The sequence below is a fragment of the Sebastes fasciatus genome, chromosome 4, assembly GCF_043250625.1.
Source record: "Sebastes fasciatus isolate fSebFas1 chromosome 4, fSebFas1.pri, whole genome shotgun sequence".
In the NCBI taxonomy this organism is placed as follows: Eukaryota; Metazoa; Chordata; class Actinopteri; order Perciformes; family Sebastidae; genus Sebastes; species Sebastes fasciatus.
This window is the reverse complement of record NC_133798.1, coordinates 15441279-15463208: the sequence shown is the minus strand read 5'-3', so window position 1 is coordinate 15463208 and position 21930 is coordinate 15441279. Positions and strand designations below refer to the sequence as shown.

The 21930-nt window shown below is 41.9% G+C and overlaps 1 protein-coding gene across 11 annotated transcripts in view; it reads left to right on the top strand.

Moving 5' to 3' along the window:
- LOC141765927 (serine/threonine-protein kinase BRSK2) overlaps positions 1 to 21930 on the top strand; it is a 199740-nt gene that overhangs the window by 117095 nt on the left and 60715 nt on the right. For all 11 annotated transcript variants that reach the window (XM_074632238.1, XM_074632239.1, XM_074632240.1 and 8 more), the window contains exon 3: positions 20610 to 20695. In XM_074632238.1, the coding sequence (XP_074488339.1) occupies positions 20610 to 20695 (86 nt within the window). The remainder of the gene's footprint in view (positions 1 to 20609; positions 20696 to 21930) is intronic.

Here is a 21930-nt window from a genome sequence, read left to right as displayed (position 1 = left end):
TGGATAAATCAATGGCTGATCTTGCAAAAATGTTTGAATACGAGTGATTTATATCGTAATGAGCCTCATGAAGAGTGGAATCACTGGCTGAGTTGGTGTCTTTTGAAGCAACTGATTTTCATCCTTTGCAAATGTTGAACTGAAGCGGTCAGCTGTTCAGCACCCCTGCCAGGAGTCAGAGCCTCCAAGAAACCTTGGGGTAGCACAACAATAAAGCAGGTTTCTGAAACTATAATTACTTTACTCTCACTCCAAAACACTTCAAAAGCATGTGGGTGAAACACTCCTATCTCTAATGTTGCTGTTACCCACACAGCCTTGTTTTAAAGGATACGGTCGAGATTTTTTAAATTTATCATTATGTCCTAGGGTTCCTGCTGGGCCGCTCTATTCAGTACCCACACAAAATTTGCCCTTGTGTTGATGGAATAGTCGTAAAGAACGAGAAGAAAGTGGTAAGATAGAGGACAACAAGATGCTGCAAGATGAAAATTGTCCTTCTCAGGACACACGCAGAGAGGAGTGCCCACTGTAATTGTTTGCTTATGAGCTGGAAAGCAGGAAGCGGATGGGTTTGCTCACAGCACAGGTTATCTGCAAATGGAAAATCCCTCCGTTTTGCATCACTTCTGCGGCAGCATAATTAGACTTTGGATGAAAAGCTCTCTGTGCTCGAATATTCCTATTTGATAAACAGTTGGGTATTAATCAGCTTCTCGCTGTGTCAGTGTCTCCCCGACTTTTCTCATTCATTGCCGTCTCGCTCCTGAGTCGCTCTCTTTCTGTCTCATATTCAGCTCGACATGCAGTCTAATATTTTCATGAGGCAAAGACGGGTCATTTCGGTCGCCTCGGCACTGACAGAAGTATTATTAGTTGTAGCAGAAGTAGTCGCTGGAACCGTTGTAACATGTGACAGCAGAGAGGAAGGTAGCGGGAAAATGTCCTAACCCAGGTGTTTCACATTGTGCCGTCCTGCAGAGGAAAATGATAGTAACAGATGCCAAACACTGACAGGTTTCCGACAGGACCAAGGCTTCCGCTGAAGCTGCAGTTCAGAGCCAATTACTGAACTCAGCCATTGTCACTCTTCTCTCAACTGCTGGCCCCTGGTGTGTGTGTGTATGTGTGTGTACTAGCAGCAGGTGTGTGTTCATGTATGTGCCAGTAGGGATTGAATTATGTGGAAGCCAGCCTCTAAGAGACACTGTTAATGTGTGTCTTGTAAGTTTGGGAGTGGATTCCAAAAATCATAGTCAATCACCAACAACACATGTAAATAAGTCTTTCAAACTACATTTTGTGTCTCTGATCATATACACAAATCTGTGTATGTGTGTTTTTTTGTCTGTGCTTGTTTTAGCTGGCGTGTGTGTTTATGATGACCAATGCTTGAATGGAAATGGTATGTGTGTTCAACCCGGTCTCACGGGAAGGTGTATAAATAGCACAACATTACACGGACATTCTGCGTGTCATGAGGAAACATTTTAGGCTTTTCGCATGTCATTTGTACGCCACTTTTCGTGTGTCATTGGAAACGCCACTTAACAAAGCTGCTGTAGTGTTCGCAGTTAGGTTTAGGCAACAAAACCACTCAGGATTAGGAAAAACGTCATGGTTGGTCTTAAAATAAGTACATCAATTCAGTAAAATACGTGTGGAAACAAGGAACATAAGTCAAATCAAGTAAATTTTATGTGTATAGCCCAATATCACAAATAACAAATTTGCCTCAGGGGGATTTACAATCTGTACAGGATACGACACCCTCTGTCCTTTACAGTACAATCCCTCTCAAATAAACAACATAAGTGGTCTTTCTCGCTTTTTATCCTACTTCACTAGCTCTGATAGTAGCATATTTACAGGATGCGTTTACATTGCAGTCAGTACAGACTACATGGGGTACAAATGACACACCAAAAGCAAGAAAGGCGTTCTTATTGCACGCTAAATGCCTTGTGCATTATCGTGGCATTCATACGCCTTTTCGTGCGAATGGGCTGGTTTGTTTGTGTCGTTGGTCATCCCAATGTAACACAGGTCAAATTCAGTAGTTGGAAATCTAAATGGTATACTGTAAACATGCAGTATTGTTTTTGCGTCAGCATTTCTGTGTGTGTTATGTACAGTGCGTGTATGGATTTGTTCTTTGACCTCTGATATAAAGCAGCTTGAGGCCTCAATTATAACTCAAAGCCTCTGTGTCAGTGTATTTTGCACCTGTACAGTATATAATAAATTGTGAGGCATGACCCACTAGACCACACTGTTAGTGAGGTCACTTGTAAAGCTTCCTCCAGTTTCAGAACACACTAAACATAACATAGGCCTCCCACAGTGAATGGACAGGTGTTTTCTGAAATCCAGTTCCCATATTCCCATTGTGTTGCGCTCCACAGTCTCATGCGTCTGTTCTGCGGCCTGCCTGTGTGGCTGTCAGACTGTCAGAGTGATCGGGCTGCACTCTACTGCAAGACTCAGACTGTGAAATGTCACCTTTTAATATGCTAATGTCTCGGGTCCCCGTGGTGCCATTAGGGGAGAATCTGACTCTCCTGGACAGGTGTGTGTGTGTGTGTGTGTGTGTGTGTGTGTGTGTGCAACACCGCTGACGACCCACATATATGCATGCGGACACACACACGATACACACATATAGACACGCACACAAGAGTTCCCAAGAATGTGTGCACATGTATCATACAGACACATATTCATAAGTATGTGCACGAGCACACCCTCCATGACGCATGTCATCCCTCTACGTCCGTCCTTCCCCCGACTGGCCTTGGGAGTCAGGGGGTCCGTGGAGACGAGGAGACGGGTTGAATTAATTGTCTCAGAATATCTGATACAGAGGTCTCTCCTCCACTCACTGTGTGCTGAACGTTGTATAACTAATGTTGAACTCTTTAGTCCACAGTGCCACAGGCTGGACCAGAAAGACATTGAATTGTCTAGGATAATGAATTCATCTATGAACTTTATGTCAGTTTGTTACCAGAGAATGAGCCTTGACTACTTCAAAGAGCAAGTGCAGCCCAGTTTTCTTTTTTCCACTTCCAAGTAGAAAACCTAACAATGGTTGAATAGGAAGTGGCTGTCCGTCACGTCTCAAATGATGAGAGAGAAACGGACAGAAAGAGAATACACAGTATGTGCACATATGACAGTGTGTCAGCAGTCATTGGCACTGAGGCCAAACAGAATGGAGCGTGGCGATCCGATACAACGAGAAGCCCAGAACCAACGCTGTATGTGTGAGCATGTGTGTGTGCTTCTCTAGGGAGTAGTTAATGTTTCTGAAACTCAGCCAGCCCTCTCTCTTTCTCTCTCTTGCTCGCTGCCATGTCTCTTTGCCGTGGGGCTGTGGGCTTGAGAGAGAGAGAGAAGGAGGGAGGGAAGGAGGGCAAAAGAGAGCAAGACTCAGGAGAGAGAGACGGACATGCGGTGAGAAACCCTGCTGAGACAAGATAACACAGACGCTTTAGTAGGTGCACCTCGTCTCTACTTGTGTATCCTGTCAGCAGTGAGTGTGTTTTGTTCTTGAACTATTAATGCGACATCCACACTAGTGGGGCAGCTCGGTCGACATAGTCATTAAATTGTGCATTTTGTGATAACTGCAACACATTTGACACAGACGTAGGTTTATATTTTATGAAAAGCTATAGATATTGCGGTGCTGCAAATTTGGCCCCTGAGGGCCATGGCAGCCTTTGGAATGGACACTAAATAGGCGCTAAATGTTCCTGAATGTTGCAGGAAACTGATTTTATGACTCTTGATGTTTTTCCAAAGTGTGTTCAAACTGATTAGATCAAATGTCAGAAGAAAACAGACATATTTTTTCCCCATCTTTAATGCAAAAAAAACAAATAAAAGGAACATTGTCACATGAGGGTCAATCTTCAACTCCTTGTCTTCATTATAGCATGACAACCAATACATCTATAGAACAGAAAGATCTTCAGCTTTCCATCGGTGCATTTCTCATGTGCACATATCAGGCCAATTCGTACCCACGCATATGATCACAAAGAACAGCGAGATTTAAATGATGATTAATGGCTTTTACGGTAGATGTGATGAGTAAGAAAAAATCTCTTTTTGCACTTTTCCACCAGAAGCTGCTGGCACGCTCTCGAGACTAGAATACAGAAATAAAGATAATTCATATTCACACAACAATGTGACAACTCTATAATTGCTGGTGTCATGAGAATTCTGGGAAATAAAACCTGAGTCACACGCCAGAGAAATCTGAGAAACTCTGATAATAGAGCTGGGTATGATTTAGTACCGATACGACAACAGTATTTTAGTACCAGTACCAAAACAATCGTTCTTTTCAGTGCTTCACTTCAAGACATATAAATGTGTTTCTACAAAACCTTTTCTTTTTTAATTAAACAAAAAAGAAGTCAAAATGTTAAATGTCTAAATGCAACCAGTAGCCATACTGTATAAAAGTGTTGCCTTAATACAATTGAACTAAAACTGACAGTTATTATTTAAATCGGGAACTATTTTATCAATGAAAACAAGATTACAAATCTGACCCCAAAAAAAGGTGATGTGGTATAATACCCAGTCCTACTAATAAAGCAGGTTAAAGGGATAGTCGGGTGTTTTGAAGTGAAGATGTATGGCGGTCAGCATGCCCCTAGTTTGGAAAAGAAGACAGGAGTACCGACACAGAACCAAAGTAATGTACTGCTGTGGACGGGGACGGCCAAAGCCACCAGACTCCATTGAAAAAAACCTGTAATTTCACTTTGCAGAACACGGGAGATGCTGATCTACCGCTGCCTCGATTGGTTAGTTTGTTTGTGCTGTTGTGTGACTTTGGTGACTCCAAACTAACAAAAGTCACACAATAACACAAACAAACTAACTGTATCGCTAATTTCAATGCAACCTAATGTGACTCACCTTTGTAGTACTGTTTGCAATGTTCCTTTAGTTACTTGCATGAAGTGCTTATATGATTTTTTTCTTTCCCCTACACTTGTGTGGCTTTCATTCATTTCTTCTTAGCCTGAAGAGTACAGTGTAATTCCCCTGTGCATTGGAAAACCATGAGTCTGTTACTGCAATGCTTCCAAGCACCTATACTGTAAACCTTGATGGTCTTATTGATGACATTGTGGAAAAGAAAAGTGGAGTAGAATCTTGCCTCTGCAGTCAACTATGGTCTGACAAGCTTTCCCTGAGAGCAGGGGATTTTCTGTACCATATTTCATACTACATTACCTATCATTATGCTGAGTGGAGCATCTTCACTAATCCGCAGTTTAGTCTCGGGGTGAGTTAAATTGCTGCTAGCCGCTAGCACTAACAACTAGCAAAGGGAGAAGGGTATCTTTAGCATGCAGCAGTTGGTAGTTGCTGTTGATGCCTGCTCTGTTTCTCCCTCTGAGCCAGTGAGCTGGTGGCGGCTGCTGCTGCTGCTGTTGGGATAAGGACAACTAATTAGCCAGAGTGACTCTCTCTCCTCCTGAAGCAGCACAACTTCAAAGTCTCTCTACTGTCCCCAAGCCCAGAGAGAGAAAGGAAGAGAGGGAGAGGAGGGATGGAGTGCAGGATGAAGGGAGATAGAGGGGAGGGAAGAGGAGTGTGTGTGTGTGTGGGGAGCCGAGGTTAGAAAGGATGGTGTACATGGAGTTAGAACACTTTGGATGGATGTCTTGTGAAGTAGATATCGCTACTGTTTTTGATGGTTTTTTTAGCGCGGTGAGGTTACTTGTGGTTTGCTGACTCTGTCCTTGATGTCAGTCATAACATTTGAGATGAGAGAGATGTGTGTGCGCGAGAGAGAGAAAGAGAGATTGGAGATGGAGAAGCCAGCAGTATAATTGGCCCCTGAAGCAAATAATTGAAGCGCTAAGGACACCGCATGTGAGAGCTGCAAACAACCGGTCAGCACCGCAGCAGCCAGGGTAGACAGCTGCATTATCTAAGATGGCCTGAAATATAAGGACAAGATAAGGATCAATACTTATTTTCTTCTCTGGAATCAAAGCAAATTGCCCGTGTAATTAGTGTAATATGCACATTCTGTACATCTGTATCTGTAGTCTAAATACCACGTATGTTCATACAGCGGTTTGTATGATATCTTACGAAAAGTAATTTTTCCTTTTTCATGCGTTTTCTTACAAATATCCAGCAACACGTGATGCATGTGTTAATTTTCGTTCGTGCATACAATCTTTTCAAAATGAACATCCGTCTTCACAGGAAATAACTTAGTTTAGGTTTAGGTTTAGGAAAGGATCATGGTTTTAGTTAAAATAACACCGGTAGTGGCATAACTTAAGTATGGAAGTTACGTGACAAAAACTACTTAGTTAGGTTTAGTAAAAAAGATCGTGGTTCGGGTTAAAATAACTGCGGAAGTAGCGAAGCTTAAAGGTCCAGTGTGTAGGATCTAGCGGTTTCTAGCGGTGAGGTGAGGATATTGCAATGAACTAAAGCCTCTCCCAAGCGTGTGCGAGAGCTACGGGGGCCGACACGAAAACGTGAATGGCCCTCTCTAGAGCCATTTGGAGCAGAGCCAGTGCGTACAGTGTGTGTGTGGGAAGTGAATGGTGAAGCAAGAGAGAGAGAGAGTGGCGGCGGCAACGGGAGCGAGTAACATTATCGACTGTAGATATAATCGGCTCATTCTAAGTTAGCGAAAAAAACAAAACATTTTATTATAAGGTGATTATACACTAATGAAAACATACTTATTAATATCATATTCCATTTCTTCCAATAGATCCCCCTAATTGTTACACACTGGTCCCGACTTCTGGTTTAACACGGGTGAGTCCGGTGTTTACATACGAATAGATTTTGTGGCATATTACTTTTCGTAGGTGTAGCTACGAACGGTGTATGAGAACAGCCTGCTAAATAACAAAACATGAGGGAAAGTTGACTGTATGACACAATGGTATCCAAGTTTTAAATGCACAGCATCTAAAATAGTAAGTTAGGACTAAAAAAGGCAGAGAAAAGCAAGGTATAAAGGTTGAGTACACCAACCGACGGGGATTGTGGTGGGCGGGTGAGGAGCAGAAAGCCACGGCCTCAGATGAATCATACAAGGTCTAATCTTGTTATCCCGACACCTCGCTGACAGCACTGTAGCTTTCTTTCTCCGCCATCCCTACTCTTCTCCTCCTAATGATTATAGATTGGCCATTCTCTCCCGTCTCTGTTGTGCCGCGAGTGGGTTGGATATAGAAATGCCTCCGACACGCACACGTTTAACTTTATGTTGTGTGCATATACGTGTTTGTGTGCGTCTTCTGTGTGCACGCGTCTGTGCCGCTGCGGAGACAACGCAGACACCCGTTAAAACAAATGGGTTTCATATGTTGTGCCCCTGCGCGTTGATCCATCAGCTTTATATGGTGCTGAGCCAGAAGACGGGGCTTAGCACACAGTTTGATCTTAAAAGGCTGACTGCACAGAGAGAGACTGTAGAATTATCAGCTCTGTTTCTCTGCTCTACGTTTGCTGCTACTTCCGCTCATTTGTTTGGTGATTTTAAATCTTTGCAATAAAAAAAGTGTAAAAAAGTGTAGTTTAATTCCTTTATTTTGGTTCAATCAGATGTAGTTGATTTTTGGAATATAGATTATAGCTGCATTACATAACAAAATAATGAGAAAGTCAATACAGTACATTTCCAGTGATGCTTGTTTTATGCAGTACTTTTTTTTTTTTATTACATTTTTTATTTTAGCTTTAACAACATATTACAGTACATTACAAGACAGCACAGTAAAAAACATCAATACCAAACAAACAATTGCAAAGACCAGACAAACAACATTATGTGAGAAAAGTGCATCTTGTCACAAGGTGTGCAACGGATTACAAAACTCATGGTTCGGATCGTATCATGGTTTTGAGTCTCAGATCTGATCAGCAAAAAAAAGGAGCAAATATAACTTTTAGAGATGCCCAGATCACTTTTTTTTGCCTCAGATACAGACTGCCGATTTTTGACAAGCCATATCGACCGATTAAGAGTTTTTGTTGTTGTTTTTAGATTCAAATGTTATCCTTTTACTTTGCTATAGGATTCTATAGTGGTTATTTGCATAAAACACACAATTCAAATGATAAGGAAATAAGAGTGTATTTTTATTTTAAAAAGTCGTGGCATTAGTAGTTCTAATGATGTATTATAAGCTGCTTAGAGATAGTGTTAGGAAGATAAACAGATCATAATTCCCTCTCTAATATCTTTTTTATATTGCCGTGAAAACATCTCTTTCAAACAACATTCAAGTTTCTTGCCAAAAACTACATTTTACTAGATTACATTTGAACACATCATGATAATGTTAGAATAAACCTACTCATTTTTAGAGATGAGCCTGAAAGCACCATAATGTAACTCAATGGAACCTCCGTACGTTCACAATGTAGCATTAGCAGCATTAATGTCGATCTCCCAATCGCATATTTTTACTGACTATCGTCCGATAACGATCGGCAGTAAAACTTTATTTCACACTACGATGGTTAAACTGTGTAATTAATCTGCGGTTTCACATGCGTGCCTAACCCTGGTGGGGATCCATACAGATCATGTATCAACTATTATCTGTCACTATTCCTATTGTCACACAGTTTTTTTCTCTCCGTCTCTTTTCCCCTCATAGCACTCTGTTGGAATCTAAATAATAATATAGTTTCCCCCAAACCTGTAAGTCCTTACAAAGCCCTTTGTCTGTTATCAGTCAATATGAAGGTCACTCGGCATTCTACATCCTAATTTGGTTCCCGATCACCACTCCGAAATCAATGTATATCCACATTTTTTTCCCAGTCCTTATTGAGTGTCGATGAGGCTCTGCTGAAACGGAAATGGAGAATAGATTTTACCTACAGGGCGCAAGATGTTTGAGGATTGTGTAGAAATTTCAGCTTGCAGCCCTACCTGTGTGTCACATTATGTTTCCTGCTAAATACCATTGACTGAAATACCATTGACTGAAGACACCAAACACAGTTCTACCAGGTAGTTTGGGGATCTAAAACATCCTGGAGAGAGACGTGTTAAACCGTTAGTGTTGCCGCTCGCTGTGGCGACAAAGCTCGTCAAACACACACAGGGTTGTTTGACTGATTTTTACCTCTCATATGTCTTATCGAGATAAAACAGAGATGGAGTGCAGACAAAATAATGAAATGGAGGATAGCGGAACACAAGATGTAGCGGAATCCCCCATCGAGCTCGACAGGAGACAGACGGATGTCTAAACCGATGGCATTTGTTTCTCCTCTTCAAAGCCAGGAGCCGCTGTGTTGTCAGATAGATGAGAAAGCTTTGTTTGCTGTTTTATTTGTTGTTGCTTTGGTGGTTGCTTCTGTTTTTCCCTTTTCCTTAGTGAGCAAAGGGCACATTTTATCCAGTTCCTTTACCCTTAAGTGGAGCGATGCTTTCATGGGGAGATCAGCAAAGTTCCCCTTCAAAGTTTAGTCTTCTTTTTTGTGTCTGTTTATTTCTTTGTTTTGCGCTGGGATTTCTTACCTCTTTATATTACCTGTGGACCCACTGAAGTGTATTTTGTGTGTGTTTCTTCTCAGCCACTGGGTATTGTGATCATCTTTTATCTGTCTTGTTTGAGTAGGGACTGATAATTGAATAGGTACATCATGTTCCCTTGAGAGGAAAACCGCACTCCGTAAACCGTTTTTACTTCCAAATCTGTCTCTGCCATCTGTTTTATATCATGTTGCTTCCATTTAAATACACACACACTTCCAATGCCCTGCATCTCAACATGTTGCCTATCATTGTGTGCTTGTGAGGGATTTTATTCTACTTTATATTGGCCTGTGCCCTGACTTAATGTGAAACATGAACCTGCAGCACTTTGCCCTTGTCTTCATTAACACTGATAAATGCACAGATACATACAAAGTAGATTTGATGGTACAGTTTTGTGGAATTGGACGAAAAATTACAGAAACATTTGGTGTGTGTGGGTGTGTGTGTGCAATTTTGTATGTGGCACTGTACCAGAGCCTTGCGGTAGTATAACTGCTGGACAACGAAGTATGTCACAGTTTGTGACAACTGTCATCTCACTGGCAACAGCAATGCTGTGATATGTCTATTCATATACCATGCCATCATTGTATCTGCCACTGTGTGTGTGTGTGTGTGAGCACGCTTGTGTATGTAAGTGACACATACCATAAATGACACCATGAATGACAGCTCCATGACCATTGTCTAGTTGCTCAGAGTCAACAAAGACACACACCCACACACACAACCACATACGCACACACACACACACACACACACACACACACACACACACACACACACATACACATACACAGACAACTCGCCTTAAGGTCCTGTCTGTCCTCTCACTGCAGGATTCGGTCTGTTATAGTCTCACATCAGACAGGCAGGGTTGTGGGGTGAATCACAGCTTGTGGACAAGAATGCCACAAAGAGCACTGCCAACAATGCTACTTACCGGCCCAGTTGTACACACACAGACTATGTACACATAGTAGATTGTACGCAGTTCCAAACTGCATGCATTTAATACACTGATCTTAAAGTGTAAACTGGAATTTACAGACATCAAAGAAAATGGGTACAAAACGTACCTGACAATATGTTTTTATGATATGATATGATATAACAGTGACATTGCATACAAGTTTTGTTATTCCGTTGTATATCACAATAAGAAGTTACTTTGTATTGAGAACTTACTGTATAATGGTAGTAATGATTAAGAAGAGTGTCACTTCACTCAGGCTGTTTACTCACAGAACTAGGGTTACACCCATGATGTAACTCCCCTGTATTCAACCCATTTCTTTATCTCTTGATTATGCTGTTAACTAGCTTCCACAAGACTTGAACATTACGCACAGGCTACATTAATTTGTGAGCCAGGCATAAATCTACCACTTTTAGCTGTTGTAAATGAACAGGCAAATTAGCTCCGACTTGGCAGTGTTAATGAGTTTGGGACAGATCCTGATGTATATTTGGGCATTTCTGCGGTCAACATGTTGAACATCTAGAGCAAGACACTTTTAACTTTATCAGCTCCTTCATCTACATCCCTGTGGGGGTTGTTTGCTAATGACTCTGTTGTGCTTACGCTCTCTCAAGAACATGCTCTCTCTCTCTCTCTCCCTCCTTTTCTCACTCGCTCACACACTGTACATGCCTGCAAAGCACAAACACATGCGTGTAAATACATACAGGCACTGTATACTTTTGCACATATGATTTGCCATTATTAGGGTAAATTAGTATTCATACACAGTATCATCAGAGCACAAGAGTGTGCCTTTTATGTGTCAAAGACTCAGTGTAACACTAATTAACAAGAGCGGAAGCTAAAAGAACTCCCTGATTACATTGTTAGGGCTATTTTCAACTTATTTACAAAGTTTCAACCTAATTTCGGTTGTTTCAGTTGACCAGTCGTACCTACTGACCTGTTGTCGGTCCAGTATTGACTCCTCTGCCTGGCTAACTATTGACCAGGCTCATGTGTCAATGAATAGGCCATGTATTCATATGTGGAGATAATTAGTTGAGTGAGGGAATCACTGCTAGCTAATTAGTACCATCTGCCTGAATCATTGCACTAAATAGTCTCCGTCACTCATTCATTACTCACTTTCTTTGTTTAACTTGTTTTCACATAACTTTACATTTACCGAAACCAGCACCGGTGTTGTAGTTCACTTAGGTTTGCTTGTGTTGTATTTTACAGTCAGGTCACCTTTCTTCTTTTCTGATCAATCAATTGTCAATCTTGTATTCAATCAATTAAAAAAATCTTGGCAAAGGTAGTTCTAATGATGTATTATAAGCTGCTTAGAGCCGGTGTTAGGAAGTTAAACATGTCATAATTCCTTCTCTAGTATCTATTTTATATTTCTGTGAAAACATCTCTTTCAAACAACTGGATTTATTAAAGTTTCTTGCCAAAAACGTAATTTCACGAGATTACATTTGAGCACATCATGAGCTTGGTCGCGCGATAATGTAACTCAATGGAACCTCCATTAACATTAGTAGCTCCATTATTTAACCAAGCAGAACTGTGCTGCTCACCGACGTCTAACAAGTAATGATATCTCTCCTCCTGACGATTTCAACACAGATTTGTTGTTCACAATGTAGCACTATCAGGGACAAAATAGGGTGCCTCCCCTCAGGTTTAGTAGTAGTAACGCCATGCTTTTGAGTGCTCAAACAACTAGGAACCGGTTCTCAAGGGGAACTGATTCACTATTCCCATCCCTAGCGTTCTCCATGTCTGCCAAAGTGGCTGATGGCCTGACGATTTCATCCGCCCCCGCCAACAATTTAATCGCATTTGGCGGGTGGCGAGTGCTAATTTCAGACCCTAATTAATGCTTAACAAAGTTTTTCAAAATGTACATCACATTTTGTTTCAATATTTCATTTATTTTGAAAGGAGTGCTCTGGTCTAGCTTGCAACATTAAGTAGGTATCTTGATTTAAGGTTGGCAGCAAAAAAAAGAAAATATACTTTCTGCCAGATAAGGCAGCAGATGGCATTTAATACACATTTCTCCAGCGTCCTTAGAGGATCCAATTTTATCTTCCTTTGCTGCACTTTGGAGACAATTCCATCTACCTCACACGCAAATATAGGCGACTGTAGGTTATTAGATTTACACTTTCATAACTGATATAGATGACCTTCAGATCTAATCATTACATTCAGTTCTGCACCTTTCTCTCTAGTCTGTGAAAACCAGTTGATTAATCCACATTTCACATCTCCGCACAATCCAAGGTCACCTTACCAATCCTCTCGTATAAAATATCCCTCGCTCAGGGAGTGACTGACGGAATGGACGAGTTGACAAAAAGACACTTCAGATGGCCAAAACATAAACACGGCTGCCAAAGGGGTCCACGGCCTGCCCGTCACTGATAAATCACTCATTCTGCAAATGGTGTTTGCACAAAGACATGCACGGCCAGTCACATACTGCTGTACACACAAACACACACCTTTTACCCTCTCCGCGGCCCCGTCCCACTCCTCCCACCTATCAGCCCAATGTTTGAGTTGGTTCATGATTATACCCTTTGACCCCAAGGTGTGGAACACCTCGGCCATTAGACTCTATTATGACCAAGGTTATCCAGGGACATGTCTGTTAGCGTGGAATGATGTGGCCTGCAACCGGTCTAAGTGGCAGGCTGATGGATCTGTCAGCAGCACAGGCACACATCATAGACATGATTAGAGAGATAGAATGAGAGAAACAGAGAATAAATGAAGGAGGAAGAGGAGGAGGAGCATCAGAATTGGTCTTGGCTGGGAAGGGGGTAATGACGAAGATTTGAAAGGGTGGGAGATGGATAAAGGATAAGGACTAGCGAGCTAGCGGAGACTATGTCCCGATCGATTTACATGTCTCAGGCATTGATCAAACTCCCCCGTGTAGGGAGTTTACCTCCTCTTCACAAAGGATGACTGATACAGTGATTATCAGAAAAACCTGCTGCGTTGACTGTGTATCAGTGTGTGTCTGAGCACATGCGTTTGTGTATTTGTGAGGTCCACAGGGTGGAGGAGGGAAAAGCAATAAACAGAGAAGGATGAAAGTAAGAGAGAGATTACCTTTTTTTCAGTCCAACGACTTTGACTGGAATAGAATCATACAAATATGATTTTATTTTGTTTTGCTCTCAGTGGGACTGGCTCAGTAGTGGGAGATAACGCGACTACCTAACGCGCACGCTCCCTCACCAAACATTGTTAAATCCACCGCCCTGAGCCTTCTCCGTCAATTTCTAAACCAATTTTGGATAAGCAGGTTCTCTTAGGAACACATGTTAATATCATCTTGAAGGTAGTGGCCATGCCTGCACCCCAAGTAGCCAAGTACCATGTGTGTGCTATGTGTGTGTGTGTGTGTGTGCCCTTGAAACTGATGTCCTTCCCTCCCGGTTTACACAGACGGACATACAGTGCTCTACAACCTACTAAACACCGTACCATTAACATGCATGTGTAAACACGTATACAAAGCTACACACACATGCATGCATAGCATACACACCAGCTTGGCTACCCTCTGTTCCTGGCAGACAACACAGCTTCTGCCCTACTGGCTCACTGACCGACATATGGATGGATGGATGGAGGTGGCTCATGGCTCGCCGTGATCAGTGGCACGTGTGCGTGTACAGTGTGTGTGTGCATCATGCGTTAATGTGTCCACATGTCACAAGTATGAATGGACGACGAGCTGACTGGTTTTGTCTGCGAGCCAGTAGCCAAGCTGTGCTGTCTCCTCCCCTTCTGCTCACTGACAGTTGGACCCACGTCTTCCTCTCTCCAGCCATTACCCTGTCCACCTTACACCTTTTCTCCCTCACCCATATGTTATCTGATATGGTTTATCTACTACTGGGGGTGTAAGAACATATCAAGTATCGCAATATTGTGTTTTGTGATACTGTATGGATTCAAAAAACACTGCATCAATTTTAAATTTTGCTAAAGTTCAAACCAATTAACAATGGAAAGTAGTATGCAGTAAAGAAATATACTTTTCAGAATAAATGTAATGAGAAAAAGAAGAGTTTTCAAGTTTAGACCACTATATTATATTGGAAGTTGGCCTCTGCTAGTACGATGAAGATTATATAAATGTCTGGTTGAGTAAGATAAAATTTATGAATTGCAGTAGGTCGAAAAATGACCTGTAAGATATCCCATTCTAATACCTTGAAAAATATTTATATTCAATACCATTTTCGATACCACAGGGAAAGATTGACACAACATTGAGGGCATAACATTTTAGATTTCTATTAAAAGATAAATAGCAGTGTCTGTGACAACTCGCTGTCAGAGAAGAGAGAGCAGAAAGTGAAACGCTATCCCGTTGTGAATTGTATATCTTGTAGGGCTGTCACTCAATTAAAATAGTTAATCATCATTAATCGCAAAATTAATCGCACATTTTTTATCTATTCAAAATGTACCTTAAAGGGAGATTTAAGTATTTAATACTCTTATCAACATGAGAGTGGGCAAATATGTTTGCTTTATGCAAATGTATGGATATATTTATTATTGTAAATCAATTTACAACACAAAACAATGACAAATAAATCCAGAAACCCTCACAGGTACTGCATTTAGCATAAAAAATGTTATATTTTCAAATCATAACATGGCAAACTGCACCCCAACAGACAACAACAGCTGTCAGTGTGTCAGTGTGCTGACTTGACTATGATTCGCCCCAAACTGCATGTGATTATCATAAAGTGAACATGTCTGTAAAGGGGAGACTCGTGGGTACCCAGAGAACCCATTTTCAATCACATGTCTTGAGGTCAGAGGTCAAGGGACCCCTTTGAAAATGGCCATGCAAGTTTTTCCTCATCAAAATTTATCGTAAGTTTGGAGCGTTATTTAACCTACATGCCACAAGAAGGACAACTAGACAAAGACTAGTATGACATGGTTGTGACCAATGGATTCCTTAGGTTTTCTAGTTCGAATGATGCGTGAGGAGTTGAAGTTTCTGAAATAAAGCTGATGGGATTGCAAGGATTTCACTGTTTTGTTGTGATTCTAACAAAATGGTTTTGGAGGAAGGGTTGTACAAGTTAAAGAAGGTCTTAAATTGTCTTCTGTCAGAAATATAATTTAGCAACAATAAATACGGTGAGTCATAAAACCATATTTCAGAAATTGACTCTTTAAAATGTTCTGATTCGCTGTATGAAAAGCTTTTGAAAGCTTTAACAATAGCCTATAGTAAAATATATTCATTGTTATCAACTGCTGTAGATATTTTGTCCGTCGGATTGTCACTTAGCTCTTCACTTTGCTGCCTCACCTGTTATCATTTCACTCTCCGTGGGCTGTTTGGTGCACGGTGCCGCTAAAAAGGTTATCCTTTCCCCGTGTTGTGTTAATTAGCAACAAAAGAGGCTGCAAGACTCGGGGGGGAGTGTGCTGGCACTGCCACTGTGCTTTCTTACTGTCTGTCTCTTCTACATTTCTTTTAGTCTTCTCCATTGCAGAGAATTACATGGCTTATGCTTCATCCCTCTCACATTCACTCATCTTCCCTCTGTCTCTATTTTGTTTTTCTATCCATCCAGCAGCTCTCGCACGCACTGTAGCTCCCATGTTAGCATAGCCACCCGCGTTTTTTTATCTGACACACATGGCTGCCCTGTTGACTTTGATCCTCAGATCTCAGTATCAAGGGACCGTTCACCCGCTCGCCTGGGGGAGGTGACAGAAATGTCTGTGTTTTCCTTCTGTGTGCATGAGAGAGAGAACGAGAGAGCGAGATGCAATAAGTGGAGAGTGAGAGATGACAGCGCCTGTGATCCAATATTTTCCCCCTCTGAGATTTTGGGATGGTTTCTCTGTTCGGTCGCTCTGTGACATGTGTGACATGAATCTAATCTTCTTTGTGTCTTTGTTGTTGCCTGGCTGTCTGTGATCCTCTGTCCTCTATCACTGGACTCTTAGCCACAGTGATGAAACTATCGATGTCGCCAGTCATTTGGTTGCTCGTCCATTCAGCCATTCAGATCCAGGGCTGTAATTTAAAGAATCGATAGCGAGCTGATGGAACTATGCTAAACTGGCTCTCATCCTTTGAATTTGAAGTGACACGTGAGCGCCAGTGACTGCTTGGCCTCATTTGTCTGTGTGGCTCCAGTCCTCCCAGTCCCCTTCTCTCACGCATAGTTTCCCTTTTCTATTATAAAATACCATCTGCACCTGCAAATTACACCATAATTACAAGTAATAAATCACATCAGGCGTTTTTTCAAACACAACAACATCAAAATTAAATTCCAGGGTGAAGAAAGTGGTGTTCCAGCTTTTAATTTGAAGGGATACAAATGCAGTTTCTTGGAGCCTGTTTTTTTTGTTTGTTGTTGTTATCACCTTAAAGAGGACCTATTAAGCTTATTTTCAGGTGCATACTTGTATTTGTTTTTTTTACTAGAACATGTTTACTTGCTTTAATGTTCAATAAACACTTACCTTTTTTCATACCTGCTGTGCTGCAGCACCTCTTTTCTCCCTATATCTGAAACGATCTGTTTGAGCTCCTGCCAAAACTAGCCATTATGCAAATGTGTTACTTGGTGACATCACCACGTTACAGAAGAAAAGGCAGGACGTCAAGCAAGGCATTTCAGGCTGTTCAGGTGTAGTGTTTCTGTGGGGGAGAGTAACTCCCTTTTAAGTGGACTTTGGGCTTTGTAACTTTGCAGACCTTTTACATGCACAAAAACTATTCATTACACGGCTTTGTTAAATACTCGATTCTAATTGTTCAATTATGGCGTTCTACGGTCTGTTATTTCTTCATAGCAGACCATTGCTATGTATAACAGATCGTTGCTATGGGCGCAGTTCATGATGTCGGACTCTGGCGGACCTTTTTTTTGTCAAATTATTGATTTCTTGAGTAAGTAGCCATGTAATAAGCGGGACAATGTACAGCTAGCGGGTCATTGTTGTGAAATAAACTCCTTCAGGGCAATGCAAGGGTGCCGCATTGCCCTGTCAGGGTTTGTCTCACATTAATTAACGGCTCACTGTATATTATATTAAAAAAGGGGAAAAAGCACTTTAAAAAAGCATTCTTTAACAAGAATCACCACCGCAGTTCCAACATGTCCATTTAGTGTGGCAGGATATGACACTGATAGGAAACCCTGTGGGTCAAAGCGTTGCCAATCAGCCCACCCACCAACAGGCTCCTGTTCTGATGTCTTTTGCTAATGATGTCCACTCCACAAAGATAACCCCTCTACCTTACAAGACAAATTAGCTCCCCATCAAATAGCTAATTTGGATTAGTGTCAGTCCTCGCAATCTCGTTCGCCTCTGGTTTCTGATGAGGTGTTTTTTTTCTCTACCTTTTCTTTCTCTTGTAGGCCTAACCCTGTTTGGTTTTCAAAATAAATGAGCAAATTGGCAATATATTGAACTGTTGAACACACGAAATATGAGAAGAGAAGGTGTGTGGTCATCTGACCACCCGTCCATCTGTCCACGTGTGTGTTTGTGTGTGTGTGTGTGTGTTCCGGTGAAAGGTGTCCAAGCGCCTGCTAATAAAGGCTTAATGAAGTGCCATGGAGATATGGAGAGAGCTGTCCGCACTCACAGATGTGAAACTTAATGAGAGAGTGTGGAGCCATGTGCAGGAGCCAGGAAAGAGGATGACCACCTGGCATTTATACTAGCAGGAAGTTATGGTGGTGTTGGATGTTTGTGTTTGAGGCCTCCATAAGGAGTGAGCAAACAGTCAGTCACTGTATGTATACATATCGTTGTTGTTCTATACCTGTCTCACTTGCTTCCACCCTTACAAAAGGAAGCAGGTGTAAATGCCTTTGTCAGATCATTTCCTTTTGACCGATTTAATGAAACTGTTGTACTGTATAATGCTAGAAAAGAGCCAGGGTTGCTCCACAGATTTACATTAGTGTGTTAATCAACAGCTAATCTTGCAATAAGCAGGCAGTTGTACAGTTAAGTCTTCACATTAAGCCTCATTTCTCTTATTTCAATTAACTAAAAGGAGACGCTTAGAGGAAGCTTAGGAAGCCAGCTGCTGGCTCTGTAGCATTTCGACAGCTCATCTCTCCCTGAGTCCTGGGTAGCATTAGTCTCTCTGCAGGGAGCCCCGCTGCCAGCTAGCTATAGCTATGGCCGCCGTGGGCTCATCCTTAACAACACACCTTAGCCTCAGGTGAGAGAGGGACACTGTGTGCAGCTGCTGATAGCGCTCATTAGTCTCGGGATTAGCCCCGATTAGCCTAGCCGTTACTCCCACCGATGCGAATGCTAATTACGCATTGCCACTTTACCCTTTCTAGACAAGCCGTGTGCCTGCTAGCTTTATTAGCTTTAGCCTCTACTTTCCCCATGACTTTTTTTTTGGCTGCAGCTTCAACACCAGTTGCACGGCGTTGCATTTTGCTCTTCAGTGACTGAATGCAAGCAGGTGTTTTTATCACACACTTGATAAAGATTGGAGATAGGGATGGTGCTATTTAGGCAGAAAGTAATCATCAAAAGTGTGTCAAGATAGAATACAACACCTGAGCTGACAGCAATCACTAATACAAGCTGTTCTGAAATGAAAAACAAAGTGAGAGCATAATTAAGGGGGAGGAACCTGATTTTACGCCCGGTCAAGCATACAGCTTTGTGGGAGTTTAACAAAAACAAGAGTTAGCTGGCAGATCGGAGCTTTGACTTCATTCCACATGAGCGTTCATAAAGTGAAGCCACGACGAGTGTGACATTAAAGCAGCGTGAAGGCTGTCACAGGCAAGTGACGAAGTGAAATTGACTTTGATGAGATTGAGATGAGGCAGAGGAGCCTTTAACTCGCGCTGTCCTTTCATCTGCGTCATTGTCAGTCAAAGCAAGACACAGACGGTGGAGGAGAAGGATGGACGAGGAAGGTGGAGGAGAAGGATGAGCAGATAACCGCGAGCGGGAGCAGGAGAGCAGCACAGGGGGCTGAAGATTAGCGGTGGCTTCTGTCGGAGTGGGCTCCATGCTGATTTTCAGTGGCAGCTGTACACGCTGACTACAACTCTCCGGAGATGCTGACACAAATCCAAACTGATCTGCTCGATTTTGGTGAAATGCAGCTCTCGCCGGGTCTCACAGTACGCTGTATATGTCTCTCAGCAGCTTTGTAAGCAAAAAAAAAAAGAACTTAGAAACTTGTGCGGACTCAGCCGTCCGCTTGCTCTGGACCCGGTGTTGTGTTTATATATATTGTCTCAGACTGACTGCAGGAAAACAGCCCCCTCTTGGAGACATTGATGTATCTGAGTGGACATTTTGACCCCAATTCACCTGCAGGCTGGTACTCTTAGAAGACAGAAATGTTCAAATGTGGGATGTCAGGTTATTCTACTTCATGTTTCTTATCAAACCAAGCTGATTCATGTTCACCTCAAGGAAACCGCCGGACTATGAAATGTGATTGCAAAGTATTCAGCTCGACTTGTTTTGTGAGAGAGGGGGGAGAGGACACAATTTTTGTAAAGATAAGACAAACACGACCTGTTTTCCTTCAGTATTTTGAAGCAAACTACATTTTTCACCTGAGATAGCAGTGCTCGCTGGCCTGGATGCCAACCAGAGTGTGGTCAAAGCTTATCTCTGTCCTCTCTGCCAGTAGAAAGTGCCAGTCAGCTCCTTTCATTGGTTTATTTATTCCCTTTAAGCCCCTATGCTGGTTTTGCGAAGTGTTATTACAGATTGCTGCCTCTCAGATTTGTCTCTCTAACGGTGACCTTCACAGGTGACCCCAAAAAAAACGATCTGCAAGAACTCATCACAGGCTGTTTTTGGGGTCAGTCGGTTTGTCTCCCTGGTACTTCAGTGAGAGGAAAGTTGCAGTGTAAGAGGCCAGATTATGACAATTGGTCCTAGAGTGCTTTGAGGAACTTAATGTGTTGCTGTTACACTAATCAAATCTCTTTTTTCTCTCTTTCCCTTCCTCCCTCTTTCCCTACCTATCCCTCTCTCATACAGGTGGAGCGAGAAATAGCTATTCTGAAGCTCATAGAACACCCGCACGTTTTAAAGCTACATGATGTCTACGAAAATAAAAAATACTTGTAAGTATCACCAGCAGATTGTGGTCGATCCATGCTAAATAATACTAAATCATAAATATACTGCACACACTAAATGATTGTTTGTATGAAAACATTTGCGGCTCACAAATATCATTATCATCAAGTGTTCTTTTGAATGCCATCATTTTGTTGGCCTGTGGAGCAGTTTTGATTGGTGTATTATGATTGGAGGGCAACAATGATAGCCTTGGAGGGGCGGATGCTCCATTAGTGTTGGCATGAAGCGTTTAATTTGGTCGCCCGCGCTAGGGGACCCCTAATAGGGAGAGGAAGTCTCCGTAATGTAAACACCATGACACGCTTATCAGAGGCTACACCATTGCATTAAGAAACATTAGCCATGGAGAGTGGCAGCCGCATTAGTCTGCCGCAGCGGCTGCACATGCAGGCACACACATAAATCTATTAGCGACCTTTAACGGTGGTGAGTGACAAGCCCATCAGTAGCTTATAGCAGGCCTCTTGATCTACAGAGGACTGTTTGTCAACTAAATTCAATTAGTTCCCACAGGCCAAATGGGATTGGACATGCAGTACTGTACATGTCATCCTTTAAGATGATAGGAGTAGCAGAATATTGTGATTCATCGTATAATTGGATTATTAAAATCACATTTTGTGCCCATTGCTTCATCACTTTTGACAGTTGGTCACTAGTAGCGTCTCAGAAGACAAATTGCTTTACATTTGAATCAACTCGAGTGCACTCCGCGCTTCACATCAGTGATGTAAGTTTGAAATGAATATTGTTTTACTTGCTCAGATATCTCAGCTTGAAAGCCAATAAATGATAGACACACACCAGCATGTTTTTGAGCTAGCAGTCCCAGAGCGTTTAAGATTTATTATGCTGCTGGCACAGATCCCACCACAAGCTGTTTAAAATGGTGCGGTGTGTGTGTGTGTGTGTGTGTGTGTGTGTGTGTGTGTGTGTGTGTGTGTGTACAAGAGGTGAGGGAGAAGTGGAAGGAATTTGATACATAGCCCACCAATATTTTATTTATGGGTACTTCATTGCTCGAAATGAATGAATGATCACATCATGATGTTGATATAAATTATGCTTTTGAGAATGAAGAATGGTCACAGAAGAAATGCTCAATAGAGACTATAACGCATATAAGCACACTGTTTTATTTCAGATTTTTTGCTGCAGTGTTGAAAAGGTAACAAGATGATGAATTGCTGTAACACATGCCAGACAAGTTCTTTAC